At 40.5% G+C, this 16342-nt stretch overlaps 1 protein-coding gene across 3 annotated transcripts in view; it reads left to right on the top strand.

The window, feature by feature from the left end:
* The first annotated feature begins 2216 nt into the window (after nucleotides 1-2216).
* Nucleotides 2217-16342, top strand: part of exoc6b (exocyst complex component 6B) — a 222834-nt gene continuing 208708 nt past the window's right edge. For 2 of the 3 annotated variants that reach the window (XM_059003718.1, XM_059003726.1), the window contains exon 1: nucleotides 2217-2450. In XM_059003718.1, the coding sequence (XP_058859701.1) occupies nucleotides 2362-2450 (89 nt within the window). In that variant the 5' untranslated portion in view covers nucleotides 2217-2361. The remainder of the gene's footprint in view (nucleotides 2451-16342) is intronic. The other variant, XM_059003723.1, reaches the window with a different exon arrangement.

Here is a 16342-nt window from a genome sequence, read left to right as displayed (position 1 = left end):
CATGCACACAGAGAGATATGAATGCGATACTGCCATGCACATGGAGAGATACGAGTGTGATACTGCCATGCACACGGAGAGCTACGAGTGTGATACTGCCATGCACACGGAGAGATACGAGTGTGATACTGCCATGCACATGGAGAGATACGAGTGTGATACTGCCATGCACACGGAGAGATACGAGTGTGATACTGCCATGCACATGGAGAGATACGAGTGTGATACTGCCATGCACATGGAGAGATACGAGTGTGATACTGCCATGCACATGGAGAGATACGAGTGTGATACTGCCATGCACACGGAGAGATACGAGTGTGATACTGCCATGCACACAGAGACATACGAGTGTGATACTGCCATGCACACGGAGAGATACGAGTGTGATACTGCCATGCACATGGAGAGATACGAGTGTGATACTGCCATGCACATGGAGAGATACGAGTGTGATACTGCCATGCACATGGAGAGATACGAGTGTGATACTGCCATGCACATGGAGAGATACGAGTGTGATACTGCCATGCACACAGAGACATACGAGTGTGATACTGCCATGCACATGGAGAGCTACGAGTGTGATACTGCCATGCACACAGAGACATACGAGTGTGATACTGCCATGCACATGGAGAGATACGAGTGTGATACTGCCATGCACACAGAGACATACGAGTGTGATACTGCCATGCACATGGAGAGCTACGAGTGTGATACTGCCATGCACACAGAGAGATGACTAAGGATCTTTAAAATACTTTTATTATGCGTGCATTCATTCTGAGTGGTTCTTATTGAAACTTGTCAAATATTGTGAGTTTATTTTTACTGTATAAATATATTTAATGACAAACATCTCAGGTCTTATTCAGTGTCGAAATGCTTGTCATTTAATGTATTTTGTTTCTTTGTAGTGTTTCTAAAATTAGCCCCATTGCGTTCTGATAGATTCTAAAAAGTCGTCTGCCCTGCAATACCACTAAGATCTTATTTTTAATGTAAACACACATGAAAGCTTTACTGGATTTCTGAGCTGCTAAGGGTGAGATGTGCCAGTTTACAACATGTCCAAGCTGGCATTAGAGCGGACAGTCACAGCCCACGCTGATGGACCCCTAGGCATGCATCTGAACTCACATGAACTGCAGCCTTTTATCCAGGCTGGCAATGTGGATATTCCAAGCTCATGTGGATACTCTCGCCACCCTTCCTGAATTGTATTAGCCTCTGGATATAGTTGTCTTTGCCTTCACACTTGCTTTGAAATCGGGCCCTCTATCTTGCAAAAATAAATTTAATAACACAAAAAGAAGTGTCACATAATCCTGTTAAACTTTATACTGTAATATAAACCACTAGGTGTATGTTTGCTACATTCTGCCCCAGCTTGCGTACTGAACAAAAAATAATAATAATAATCATTGATATTACTACATCTATTTATTTAGTAGAGTAAGTTACTTACAATTTAATTTTAATTGCTTTATAACATTTCCCTTACTATGTTATGGTCTTCACATTCATTCAGAGCGGTTCTGGGTTTTGTTGCTTCCATATTGAGTTATTTTAGTTTTTCTCTAAACCTGCCTTTAACTGGCTTTGGGTTTGTCTGGTGAGTCCTAAATGCTGGAGAAAACATGGTTTAATTCAAATCATATGCAATCTAACCTTTCAAGTCTTCTTGCCCCACCTACTCTTAAAATTTACAATTACTTAAGTGTACAGTACTGGTGTGGCTCTCAGGGTTGAAGTCACGTTGTTACGTGATTTGAATGGAATGAGGAAGGCTGTCAAAGAAGCTCAAAGCCAGGTATAGGTCGATGTATGTCCCTCAATATTGGAGCAACAGTAACCAGAACCACTTCAAATAATTTCAAACACCAACAGAATAGTATGGGAAATGTAACAAAACAAATAACAAAACAACAACAATTAATTAAATTGCTATTTAAAACGAATTCCTCTTTAAAGAACACCTCTGTCGAGCCCTGGTTTCAATTATTAACTCTGAGATAGAGTAGGTGGTCCTACATGATTTTCCATAATTTTAAAATGTAATGCCTTGTCTGCAAACAACCTATACTGTTATACTGGTAATCTCAGCAGGGGGTCGTCGGTTGACTCAAATGCACTATTTAAAAACAAAACAAACAAAAAAAAACTCAATTTCCCAGAATTCCTTTGACTCCCCAAGTGGATGCATTGTGTTGTCAGGCATGGCACTGCATTTCTTTTGACAAGCCTTACTCATTGCCTACGTTGAAAACTCAGTTTCCCAGGTCTCCTTAGTGCGGGGGACGGTTTGTTTTACTCCGTGACGCACTACACACAGCGGTGTTACTTGGGCATGGGAAAATGGCGAGTTTGGAGGCAGCGGCGGAGAATGAACGGATCCTACGGGAAATCGAGAGTACTGATAGCAACTGCATCGGACCTACCCTTAGGTAAGGAACAGCTAGCATTGCCGGGGATCGTACGGGATAGCAGGTCTGTGTACGGAGACTGACCGGCAGCGAGGAGTGTGCCACTCACACGCACCACTCCGAGTCCTCACGCCAGCCGGTTTAGGGAGTCTCCCAAAATCTCCGTGTCCCAGGCAGTTCTCAAGATTGTTTTTGTAAGTTGTGGCTCCAAGGACCATGCGATGCATCAACTTAAATGATTGACGCTGACAACATTTTTATGTACGACAGTAAACCAATGAATGAGGGTCATCTAGGACTCGGATTTCCAATAAAATGTGTACTGTTGTACTGTACTGTGTAGAACTACAGTAGTCTGCTAACACAGTGTATACCACCATTGATGTCTATGGCATTTCTTTAGAGAAATGCGGTGCAATAGTTATCATATTTTGCTGAGAATAGTTCTTTCTACAGCGTTGGAACTAACACAATTTTACTAACGTCATGTTATTCCTGCCCACTATCGTCAGACGTTGTGAAATACTTGTACTACATTAGAGTACAAGTCGAAATTTAACTTGAATAATTATAGAGTTTTGTGGTTTCTACTTCATGCAATTATTCACTGAAAAGGTCGGTTTTACATTTTGTTATTTTAACTTGTGTCAAACATGGCGGGGAATTTAGGTTTTGTGTTGCTTATCTTGATTTTGTGACAATCCTATGTCGGCTTAACTATCATAGTACTGTATTATGTGACTGTATTATTAAGTAGAAAACAGTTTTCGCAAGACACTTACTTTTTATTCGTAAGAGTATCTTTCCAGGGCACATAAAAGTGGTCTCCCTCATAAAGGTTTACTACAGTAAAAGCATAGATAATTTTAATAAAGCAGGGTCGAGCATGGGTACTGTATAAGCACTGTAAAGCACTGAGAGGTATGATAAAGCAAGTTTAAACAAAAGATAAATCTGCCTAGTATAACAGTGGGTAAGTATATATCTATATATCTATCTATATATCTATCTATCTATATATATATATATATATATATATATATATATATATATATATATATATATATATATATATAATATTATACAGTGCCTTGCAAAAGTATTCAGACCCCTGACCAATTCTCTCATATTACTGAATTAGAAATGGTACATTGAAATTTCGTTCTGTTTCATATTTTATTTTAAAACACTGAAACTCAAAATCAATTATTGTAAGGTGACATTGGTTTTATGTTGGTAAATATTTTGAAGAAAAATAAAAAAACTGAAATATCTTGCTTGCATAAGTATTCAACCCCTGTGCTGTGGAAGCTCTCAGTTTACACCGATGAAAGAAATTGCCCTAACGACACAATTACCTTACCATTGGCCTCCACCTGTGAACCATTAAAGTTGCTGTCACATTTTCTGGATAAAACCCCCACTGTTGAAGGATCATTGGTCAGGCTGTGAATCTGAAGGAAAATGTAGACCAAAAAGCATTCTACAGAAGTTAGAGATAAAGTAATACAAATGCATAGATTAGGGAAAGGGTACAAAATAATATCCAAGTGTTTGGATATCCCAGTGAGCACAGTTGGATCAATAATCAGGAAGTGGAAGCTGCATCACACCACCCAGGCACTGCCAAGAAAAGGCCGTCCCTCAAAACTCAGCGCTCAAACAAGAAGGAGACTTGTGAGAGAAGCCACAATCACTTTGAAGGAGCTACAGAGTTCAGTGGCTGGGAGTGGAGTAATGGTGCACCAGTCAACCATATCAAGAGCTCTGCATAACACTGGCCTGTATGGGAGGGTGGCAAGAAAGAAGCCGTTACTCAAAAAGTACCATCTGAAAGCACGTCTGGAGTTTGCCAGAAAGCATGAGAGTGACCCAGCTGCAATGTGGGAAAAGGTTTTGTGGTCAGATGAGACCAAGATAGAGCTTTTTGGCCAAAACTCAAAGCGCTATGTGTGTCGCAAACCTAACACTGCCCATGCCTCAAGACACACCATCCCTACAGTGAAGTATGGTGGTGGCAGCATCATGCTGTGGGGATGCTTCTCATCAGCAGGGACTGGGCATCTTGTTAAAACTGAAGGAAGAATGGATGGAGCAAAATACAGGGAAATACTGCAAGAGAACCTGCTTCAGTCCGCTAAAAAACTGAAGCTTGGGAGGGAATTCACCTTTCAGCAGGACAATGATCTCAAGCACAAGGCCAAAGCAACATTGGAGTGGCTCAAGAACCAAAAGGTGAATGTCCTACAGTGGCCCAGTCAAAGTCCTGATCTCAATCCCATTGAGAATCTCTGACACTATTTGAAAATTGCGGTCCACAAGCGTCGTCCAACCAACCTGAACAACATGGAGCAAATCTGTCAAGAAGAATGGGCCAAAATCACTCCGACACTGTGTGCAAAGCTGGTACATACTTACCCCAAAAGACTTAAAGCTGTTATTGCAGCGAAAGGTGGCTCTACCAAATATTAATGTGTGGGGGTTGAATACTTATGCAAGCAAGAAAAATCAATGTCACCTTACAATAATTGATTTTGAGTTTCAGTGTTTTAAAATAAAATATCAAACAGAACAAAATTTCAATGTACCATTTGTAATTCAGTAATATGAGAGAATTGGTCAGGGGTCTGAATACTTTTGCAAGGCACTCTATATATATATATATATATATATATATATATATATAAATAATTTTAGTGCTTTACCCAACACTGCCGTTTTGCTGTACTTGACATTACAGCTGGTTCATCTCCCAGTGGTGTCCTGTTGACATCACTACTAAGAATTTATTTTGTGTGCAGTTATGGAAGCAGCTAAATCAGCTGTCTTAGTGCCAGTAAAAATCCTTCTGGTCCTAATAAGTCTATAAGTCCATTTGTTCAGGCAGTACAATCTAATGTGAACGTTTTAAGGTACAGGGATACATAATAACACTTGCAATTAGGCAATATATAATAGAAAAGTCATTCACTTTTAAAGGTCAACGTGTTAAAAGCAAATAAACAAATGGAATGTGGTACTCAATGAGTTGGGTGATCAATAGTATTAATGCACAGTGGGCTGCCGTTTGAGTTACTGTACAGTAGCAGTAGTCTAGTTTTTGTTGTTTTGTTACTGTAGCTCTCTTTGAGCTTGCTTTTGAGTTTTTTTTTTTAATGCTTCATATCCAGCGGTATGCAACAGGCATTGTGTGATACACTGCCGTTGCAGGTTGTGTCCCCTGTTGATTAGATTAGGTTAAAAGCGTTAAAACCACGAATGCAATCCGTCCAGCTCTTTTGCATTGTGGTTAAGACGCTGGCTTGTGGTGCATGGGGTTGCTGGTTCGCAGCCAGCATGCACCTTGTTACATGTACAGATACTTGTCTAATTTATTGCAAGGTATCTAAAGAAGGGACCTCTATTGAAGCTGCATGTTTTTTAACAGACATGTCATTAGATTGGATAATGCTGCTTTAAAAAATACTGAAAGAAACTTAATAAATTAATTGGAAAACATTTTGACTAAAGTCTTTCCCAATGGGTTCAATACAAAATGTTGAATTTGTTTGTTTATTTGTGTGTTTTTGAATGTAGCATTATTGAGTGTTTAATACATAAGATGGATTTTGTTGTGCTGAAGCTGAAAACCAGCTGTGCTTACTATTACATTGCTAAAATACAGATATAGGGTTTAACAGTGGATTTGGGTCCATATTCTAAAAGTAAACAACAGTAATGTTGCAAAACTAAAAAGAAACGACTTAGGGTTATACACTTATAGTAAGGATGTTTCCCACCCACAAATGAACAACAAAAAATATTATTTTTTATATTTTAAATAGTTTTTAGTAGGAATTTGTGCAAATCTGCACTGGAGTAAAACAATATATTAGCGTGCACTTCCTGTAAAGCAAGGCTCGAAGTTAACGTATATTTGGTTGCATTTTGCTTCCCAAAACTCCCAAAACTTCCTAAAGATTTGCTGTTAGTTTTTTTTTTTTATGCAGTAGCATTTTTCTGATACCTTACGCTGCAGTTTATACAGACGTGCTCAAATTTGTTGGTACCCTTACAGCTCATTGAAATAATGCTTCATTCCTCCTGAAAAGTGATGAAATTAAAAGATATTTTATCATGTATACTTGCATGCCTTTGGTATGTCATAGAATATAGCAAAGAAGCTGTGAAAAGAGATGAGTTATTGCTTATTCTACAAAGATTTTCTAAAATGGCCTGGACACATTTGTTGGTACCCCTTAGAAAAGATAATAAATAATTGGATTATAGTGATATTTCATACTAATTAGTTTCTTTAATTAGTATCACACATGTCTCCAATCTTGTAATAAGTCATTCAGCCTATTTAAATGGAGAAAAGTAGTCACTGTGCTGTTTGGTATCATTGTGTGCACCACACTGAACATGGACCAGAGAAAGCAAAGGAGAGAGTTGTCTGAGGTGATCAGAAAGAAAATAATAGACAAGCATGGTAAAAGTAAAGGCTACAAGACCATCTCCAAGCAGCTTGATGTTCCTGTGACAACAGTTGCAAATGTTATTAAGAAGTTTAAGGTCCATGGAACTGTAGCCAACCTCCCTGGGCGCGGCCGCAAGAGGAAAATCGACCCCAGATTGAACAGACGGATAGTGCGAATGGTAGAAAAAGAACCAAGGATAACTGCCAAAGAGATACAAGCTGAACTCCAAGGTGAAGGTACGTCAGTTTCTGATCGCACCATCCGTCGCTTTTTGAGCGAAAGTGGACTCCATGGAAGAAGACCCAGGAGGACTCCACTTTTGAAAGAAAAACATAAAAAAGCCAGACTGGAATTTGCTAAAATGCATATTGACAAGCCACAATCCTTCTGGGAGAATGTCCTTTGGACAGATGAGTCAAAACTGGAGCTTTTTGGCAAGTCACATCAGCTCTATGTTCACAGACGAAAAAATGAAGCTTTCAAAGAAAAGAACACCATACCTACAGTGAAACATGGAGGAGGCTCGGTTATGTTTTGGGGCTGCTTTGCTGCGCCTGGCACAGGGTGCCTTGAATCTGTGCAGGGCACAATGAAATCTCAAGACTATCAAGGCATTTTGGAGCGAAACGTACTGCCCAGTGTCAGAAAGCTGTGTCTCAGTCGCAGGTCATGGGTCCTCCAACAGGATAATGACCCAAAACACACAGCTAAAAGCACCCAAGAATGGATAAGAACAAAACATTGGACTATTCTGAAGTGGCCTTCTATGAGTCCTGATCTGAATCCTATCGAACATCTATGGAAAGAGCTGAAACTTGCAGTCTGGAGAAGGCACCCATCAAACCTGAGACAGCTGGAGCAGTTTGCTCAGGAAGAGTGGGCCAAACTACCTGTTAACAGGTGCAGAAGTCTCATTGAGAGCTACAGAAAACGTTTGATTGCAGAGATTACCTCTAAAGGTTGTGCAACAAAATATTAGGTTAGCGGTCCCATCGTTTTTGTCCATGCCATTTTAATTTGTTTTCTTTTTTACAATATTATGTTGAATAAAAAATCAAAAGCAAAGTCTGATTTCTATTAAATATGGAATAAACAATGGTGGATGCCAATTACTTTTGTCAGTTTCAAGTTATTTCAGAGAAAATTGTGCATTCTTCGTTTTTTGTGGAGGGGTACCAACAAATTTGAGCACGTCTGTATGACCAACCCTGAGTGAACACGTACATAATTACCAGTATTAGTTTTTTTAAAACTTTCTTAAAGCGGGAAACCATTGCTAATAGAGCTTCCGATTTGTAGATGACTGAGGTTTGTACCGTCCCATGTAGATATGGGCGAGGCCCACAATTCAAATCGTATCGGACAGTGGAGTACAAATACCTACAGTACTAGAACAACGTGGATACAATTTCAAGGTATGACGTTTATTTTATAGACCAAAGGTAAAATTAAATAACTGTTAAAAACATTACGATTTTATAAGATAACAGGCAATGACCTAACAGGATATTAAGATTATTCAGTGTCTAGAAAATTCTCATTTAATCTGTCATGGAGAATGTCGGCTCCAGTTTTGTTATAATGTTAACCCTGGTTTCACCCATGCTAAAAATGAACACATAATAGGTAGATAATTTTTACTTTATCAAAATTCTGACTTTTGGAAAAAAACAAGAAACAGGAGCAAATAGCTAGCTATAACGTTACCGTGATCCAAGTAACAGCTTCCTTGTTTTATCAGTACGAATAATAGACAGAACACAATCTTGCTTACTTCTCCTGTTTAACTAGTGAAACATGTGCTTTAAAATGTGTGTGTGTGTAATATATACTCCACTGTCAAACTGTAACTTGCACGCATAGCTAACTAATGTCACTGTTTGATAAAACAAACCCAGCCGTGTTTTTTTAGTCTTGGTTGATATACCTTATTCTGTTATTATATCTTAGTTAATTTCTTCAAAATTGTACAGCATTTAAAAATGCAGTGAAAAGGCAGGGTGCGAGCAACAAACCAGAGAGTTTTTTAAATGTAGCGGTACTGTGCTGGAATTAGCTTTCATTTTCAAAACAGCTTGGTTGTGGTTGTAACCTTATAATTTATAAGGTCATACAATGCAGGATTCAACGATAATGTTACTTTTTTATTTTTTTTTAAATCTCTGTCTTTTTATAGGTGTGTATGATTTGTTAGTTACCGAAATCTCAGTCAACAACTGAAGACAGATAGAGGATAATTTCGTATCGCTTAATTTGCACCGATGAAATATAACCTGGTTTACCGTACTGATGGCTTAGATGACAGATATGGTTACATTTGTGTACAACTTAAGGTTAAAATAAAGTACATTTCGACAAGGAAATGCATTAGTTCCATTACTTAGTTGAGCACAAGGTGGTTTCAATAAATACTTTCTGATTTAAATATAGGCCTACTATGGGATATTCAGTCTATTTAAAACAGTAGGTAGGTGTTTATTGTTTAAATTATTTTTATATGTAATTATTAGTCGAATAAACTGCTTCCGAACAAGACCATTTTGCTACCTACTTTCGAGGAAGATAGCAAGTCCTCACTACTGCCTTAAAAAGTTAACTTTTGTTTGTTTGAAAGGAATGTGTGTGTTTTGTCTGTGTGGTAGTGCCCTGCCAGTCTTCCTGATTTACCTAATTACCAAATGTATTTATTTAACCATGATAGAACCATTTAGATATACATTCCATTTACAAGAGGGTCCTGGCAGGAGAAGGCAGCAAGAAAAAACATTATAAAATCAGTGGCAAAAGTAGACAAATCATCAAACAGGACAAAAACAGCAATACAAAGTAAAAGCAAAACAACAGAACCATTCCAGTTTACAGGATCCTGGTCATCGTCAGTATTTACCGGATTTACAACCCTGCTCAGATTTAAAATAAATATTTGCATGATTGTGAAGAGGCTGTTTTTATGTTTGAAGACAATGTGTTCCAAAGATACAAAGGCACGCTGACCCATAATTTAGGGATTTGAATTGTTTTGATTATAACTTTCCTTCAGCTGTGCTAAATGAAAGCTAGCACTTGAATGAGAATCTCCCTGGCGTAGGTACTGCAGATGCTGCACCCTCCCTCCCCCAGTCATATTTTTGGCTCCACAGGAATAACTTGCAGGATCAGGTTACACAGGGTATGGCTCACAGGTTAGCCTACATCTACAGCAAGGTCTTAACAATTGGCTCGAATGTACAGCTCAGGAATGGAGTTTCTGATTCAGGCTCTTGCTGGCTTTGACATTCTCCAAAACCGCATAGTTTAATTGCAGTAATAGGATCCCCCCCTCAGTTATTTTGTATATTTTTTTACTGCAGACAGTTGTTATAGTGAAGTATGCTTTTGGTTATGCAGTTCTTTATCCTCATTCGTGTCTGTCTCTGTCAAGCTCTACATGGTGAGCACGATAACTGGTTTGATTTTGCACCAATCTCCACCAAACTTGTGTCATGCTCTCCTAGCCTTGTATAGAAGTTTTGCATTGCATTCGGGTGTAATCCGATAAATATTCCATTGTATAGAAATCTTTTTAACCTTTGAGCTCCTGTGTAATTATTTTCCGATTATTAAGTCTCTCTGTATGTGCATAGGCTGGGTTTGTGATTGTATTTGCACTGGTTTAAGTAAGCAAGCTCCACAGCCTAGTCTACCTGGCGATGTTACCTGACAGCTTAAAACTTGTTGCTCAGACAGTTTTAAAAATGTCCTTCAAATCTGTACTTGAAATATGCAGAACCTGTGCTTTTTATAAAGGATCCCTGCTAATTGTGTTGAGCGGCCTGATACAAAATATGAATAGAGCAGGGGTTCTCAAACTTTTTTTTGCTGGGCCCCCCTTTGGAAATGTTTCAGGCTGTGACAGCTGTCTCCAGTGCAGGGATGGGTGGTGGTTGTGTGCAGGGTAGGTGCTCCAGTGCAGGGACGGGCGGTGGTTGTGTGCAGGGTAGGTGCTCCAGTGCAGGGACGGGCGGTGGTTGTGTGCAGGGTAGGTGCTCCAGTGCAGGGACGGGCGGTGGTTGTGTGCAGGGTAGGTGCTCCAGTGCAGGGACGGGCGGTGGTTGTGTGCAGGGTAGGTGCTCCAGTGCAGGGACGGGCGGTGGTTGTGTGCAGGGTAGGTGCTCCAGTGCAGGGACGGGCGGTGGTTGTGTGCAGGGTAGGTGCTCCAGTGCAGGGACGGGCGGTGGTTGTGTGCAGGGTAGGTGCTTCAGTGCAGGGACGGGCGGTGGTTGTGTGCAGGGTAGGTGCTCCAGTGCAGGGACGGGCGGTGGTTGTGTGCAGGGTAGGTGCTCCAGTGCAGGGACGGGCGGTGGTTGTGTGCAGGGTAGGTGCTTCAGTGCAGGGACGGGCGGTGGTTGTGTGCAGGGTAGGTGCTCCAGTGCAGGGACGGGCGGTGGTTGTGTGCAGGGTAGGTGCTCCAGTGCAGGGACGGGCGGTGGTTGTGTGCAGGGTAGGTGCTCCAGTGCAGGGACGGGCGGTGGTTGTGTGCAGGGTAGGTGCTCCAGTGCAGGGACGGGCGGTGGTTAGCTAGATCTATAGAGAAAAAGAAAGAAATGCTGTCATTTAATTTTCCCTAGTACTAGCCGATTGTATTAGATCTGGATAAAAGTGTATTAATTAATGTGTTAAGTTATTGCAAAGCCTGATATCATTAGACCCTGAGTGGTCTGTCCAGTACTTCTTTAAAGGATTTTGCATTGATCCTAATTTCAGAGAATCATAATTCCCACTTACAGTAACTTCACCCTTCACTGAACTTTTCATTCAACTCCTGACTTCCATACCTTGCTGATTGACGGTATCACTTTTGTTCACATACTGTGTCACCCAAAGCAGAAGGGCTGTTATGGTGTAATATACAGTGCCTTGCATAAGTATTCACCCCCCTTGGACTTTTCCACATTTTGTAGTGTTACAACCTGGAATTAAAATGGATTTAATTAGGATTTTTTGTCACTGATCTACACAAAATAGTCCATAATGTCGAAGTGGAGAAAAAAATCGACATATTTTTCAAAATTATTTACAAATAAAAAACTGAAAAGTCTTGATTGCATAAGTATTCACCCCCTTTGCTGTGACACCCCTAAATAAGCTCTGGTGCAACCAATTGCCTTCAGAAGTCACATAATTAGTTGAATGGAGTCCACCTGTGTGCAATTAAAGTGTCACATGATCTCAGATTAAATACACCTGTTTCTGGAAGGCCCCAGAGTTTGTTAGAGAGCATATCTAACCAAACAGCATCATGGGCTCCCGAGTGGCACATCCAGTAAAAGCACTCGCTAGAGTGCAGGATGCGCTCTATAGCCTGGACGTCGTGAGTTTGAGTCCAGGCTATTCCACAGCCGACCGTGGACGGGAGCTTCCGGGGGCGGCGCTCAATTGGCCGAGCGTCGCCCGGGGGGAGGGAGGGTTAGGTCAGCCAGGGTGTCCTCGGCTCACCGCGCACCAGCGACCCCTGTAGTCTGGCCGGGCGCCTGCGGGCTTGCCTGTAAGCTGCCCAGAGCTGCGTTGTCCTCCGACACTGTAGCTCTGAGGCGGCTGCACGGTGAGTTCGCAGTGTGTAAAGAAGCGGGCGGCTGACAGCACACGCTTCGGAGGACAGCGTGTGTTCATCTTCGCCCCTCCCGAGTCAGCGCAGGGGTGGTAGCGGTGAGCTGAGCCTAAAGAATAATTGGGCATTTCAAATTGGGGAGAAAATAATAAAAACTAATTGGCAACGACTAAAAAATTTAAAAAAAAACAAAAAAAAACAAAAAACAGCATCATGAAGACCAAGGAGCTATCAAAACAAGTCCGGGATAAAGTTCTGGAGAAGCACCAATCATGGTTGGCTTATAAAAAAAATATCCCAAACTTTGAACATCCCCCGGAGCACCGTTAAATCCATTATTAAGAAATGGAAAGAATATGGCACAACTGCGACTCTGCCTAGAGAAGGCCGTCCACCAAAACTCAGTGACCAGGTAAGGAGGGCATTAGTCAGAGAAGCAACCAAGAGACCAATGGTAACTCTGAAGGAGCTGGAGAGATCCACAGCTGAGATGGGAGAAACCGTCCATGGGACAACTATAACCTGGACGCTCCACAAAGCTGGGCTTTATGGAAGAGTGGCGAGAAGAAAGCCATTGCTGAAAAAAACCCATATCAAATCCCATTTGGATTTTGCCAAAAGGCATGTGGGAGACACAGCAAACATGTGGAAAAAGGTTCTCTGGTCTGATGAGACCAAAATTGAACTTTTTGGCCTTAGCGCAAAACAGTATGTGTGGCGCAAAGTCAACACTGCTCATCACCCTGAGAACACCATCCCCACGGTGAAGCATGGTGGTGGCAGCATCATGTTATGGGGATGCTTTTCATCGGTAGGGACTGGGAAACTGGTCAGGATTGAGGGCAAGATGGATGGAGCCAAATACAGGGAAATTCTAGAGGAAAACCTGTTTCAGTCTGCAAGAGACCTTGGACTGGGGCGGAGGTTCACCTTCCAGCAGGACAATGACCCTAAACACACAGCCAAAGCTACACTGGAGTGGTTTAAAAACAAGAACCTGAATGTCTTAGAATGGCCCAGTCAAAGCCCAGACCTCAATCCGATTGAGAATCTGTGGCAAGACTTGAAAATTGCTGTTCACCAACGGTCCCCATCCAACTTGACAGAGCTTGAGCAATTTTGCCAAGAATGGGCAAAAATTGCAGGATCCAGATGTGCAAAGCTGGTAGAGACTTACTAGAGACTCACAGCTGTAATTTCTGCCAAAGGTGCTTCTACCAAGTATTGACTTAGGGGGGTGAATACTTATGCAACCAACAAATGTCTTTTTTTTTTGTTTAATTAACTTTTGTGTCAAAATAAAAAATATTTTGCACCTTCAAAGTGTTAAGTATGTTTTGTAAATCAAATGGTAAAAATCCCAATTTAAATCCATTTTAATTCCAGGTTGTAATACTACAAAATGTGGAAAAGTCCAAGGGGGGTGAATACTTATGCAAGGCACTGTACTTCATATTACATTTGTGTTACTGTTAATTTTGTTTTAAATTGCCTGCTACTGTATGAGTGCTAATGTTCTTGAGTGGACACCCTTGACATTGTTGGAGTGACGTGTCTAGTGTCACTTTTTGAATACATACCGGAGCCTGTTTTTCTTGACTTTTCAATCAGTAATGACTTGGTTTTTTGGGTCTAATTAAATTAGCAGCTGGTAGACTGTCGGGCACACCTAGCGGCACATACCCTTCCTTTACTCGCAGGGAACTCCACTGGGGGTGCTAGAAAACACTAATTAGCTGCAAGAAGTTAACAACTGCAACTTGCTGACCCCATAGAGACAGACGCTGTACAGTACACGTAAGGATTGCTATTGAAACCAGCAGGGCAGACAGTGATCATTTCAAGAAGATGGATCTTAGTTACTAAGGGGGCATACCATCTGCATTTGAATATAATAATACTTTTAAATCTCACATACAATACTGTATAGTTATTATGAGATGATGGGGACCCTGTGTATGTGTGTACATGTTTCAGCGACCTTCTAATGAAAAATAATTGATGTATGTCTTTTGATGTAAGACAGTGAGTAGCCCCCGTCCGTCGACATGAGCTGGAATGAACCAGGGGTAATCACAGGGTGAAATCAACACTGATAATCTGTTTATATCAATCATTTTGTGGTGGTCTATTTAAAAATAACTTTGGAAATAATATTTTACTCATAATACTTGTATAATCCTTAAAATATTCTCCCTCAGCACTTTGTCGTTCAATTTCTTATAATTAAAACATGAATTCTGTTTAATATTGGTTATCAATAAAGTATAAGAACTGAATGACTCATAATTGGAAAAAAAAACCCCAGATTATAGGCCTATTTATTTGATTCTAAAGCCCAAACTTACATGTATTGTATTAAACATCTGTTACATTTGATTATGTACAGCAGATTTAAGATAATGGCCTAGTTGCCTTTTCTACTTGGAGAAGACGGTCTATGACTCCTTCAGGTGGTGGATAGATCTGGAGGTCTTGGGAATCGCAGCTCAGGGGTTGTCTATGTAACTGACCTTCTATTTATACTGAAAACGTTTTGTTTAAAATAAGATGGGGCCCCTTGGCATTTTTACCTTCTATACATAATTCACTGAGCACATAATTTAAGCTCCCACTTTGTCTCCACTATACAACTCTCTTACTCCAGTTGTGGTCCACTTGGTATACATGATGATCACATGTCTCTACGCACTTTGATGGGACACAGATATGCCGAAAAGACCCTTTACGCAGTGCGGCAGAACTCGACCAGTGCCCTTAACATCCAGAACGACCTGGTCCGATAATAATACTTTCGCAGTTAGGGTTGTAATGATGTAATGTGTCGATGTTTTACCTATTGCGATATGTGGGTCGCGATATGATATGATTAGGGTCCAGCGTTTTTCACAGCTTGTCGATACAACCTCCACAGTAAGCCACGTAATGAGCAATCATTAAACAATAATCTCATTACGTTACTGTAACCGTTTGAATTGCTCCTCCCATTACTACAAAGTACGTATTTGGGTCTTCCGTATGTTCCTATATAAAGACTAGAGTGTTGTTTTTTTTTTTTATCCGTCACCATACATGAAAATGTTAAACTTAGTTAGTTGAAGTTTAAGTAATCTGTAGTCCAAGAGCCAAGTGTGAAGTGTCAGTGTAGGCTGCCTCAGTGACGAGGGCCTGGGTTCAGAGTGTCTTGCTGGTGAATTGCAGGGAGAGACTGTGCTGTGATCAGTCATACTGCACAAGTGGAAAATGACTCATGCAGGTTTGGCTGCTGCTCATTCTCGTTAACCGTTTGGGTGCTTTTGCAGTGCTTTCTAACCTTATCTTATAATGTCTACATTATAAATTTAGCAAAGGACATTTTATTGAGAGTAACAAAACTTGGTGGTGGAATATTTGCCTGTCTGTCTACAGGGGACGAAATGGTAGATAAATCTACTTGTCCTTCTTCAAAATCTACTTGCCCCCTCCCCGTCGCCCAAAACACACACAAAAAAGTAGAATAACTTGCAGGATTTTTTTTTTTTATTTAACAGTGAACACAATCAATCAATTAGTTATTAATAACCATTTTTGCTTCATGAAATAGCCGCCGTCGTCATTGCCAGCCGGAACATAAAAAAGTAAAAGGAGAAAGATGTAGTTGTCTGTAAATGTTTGTTTATTGAAATGTGGTACTGTATTACATTTTTAACATATTACAGTAAATGATGTGAATGACTGACGATAGACAATGTGGACAGTGACTGATTGTTATACAGTATGTACTTATTGACTTATGTGAACTGCTTGGTGTATTGTTATATGTATATTGGGTAGTTAAGTCTGTACCTTAGAGAGCCTACCTGTTAATCCTGTTAATTAAGGGATGT

This window comes from Acipenser ruthenus, chromosome 2 (genome assembly GCF_902713425.1).
Source record: "Acipenser ruthenus chromosome 2, fAciRut3.2 maternal haplotype, whole genome shotgun sequence".
NCBI classification, from domain to species: domain Eukaryota; kingdom Metazoa; phylum Chordata; class Actinopteri; order Acipenseriformes; family Acipenseridae; genus Acipenser; species Acipenser ruthenus.
Note: the sequence above shows the minus strand (reverse complement) of the source record. Positions and strands in the feature narration are given on the sequence as shown.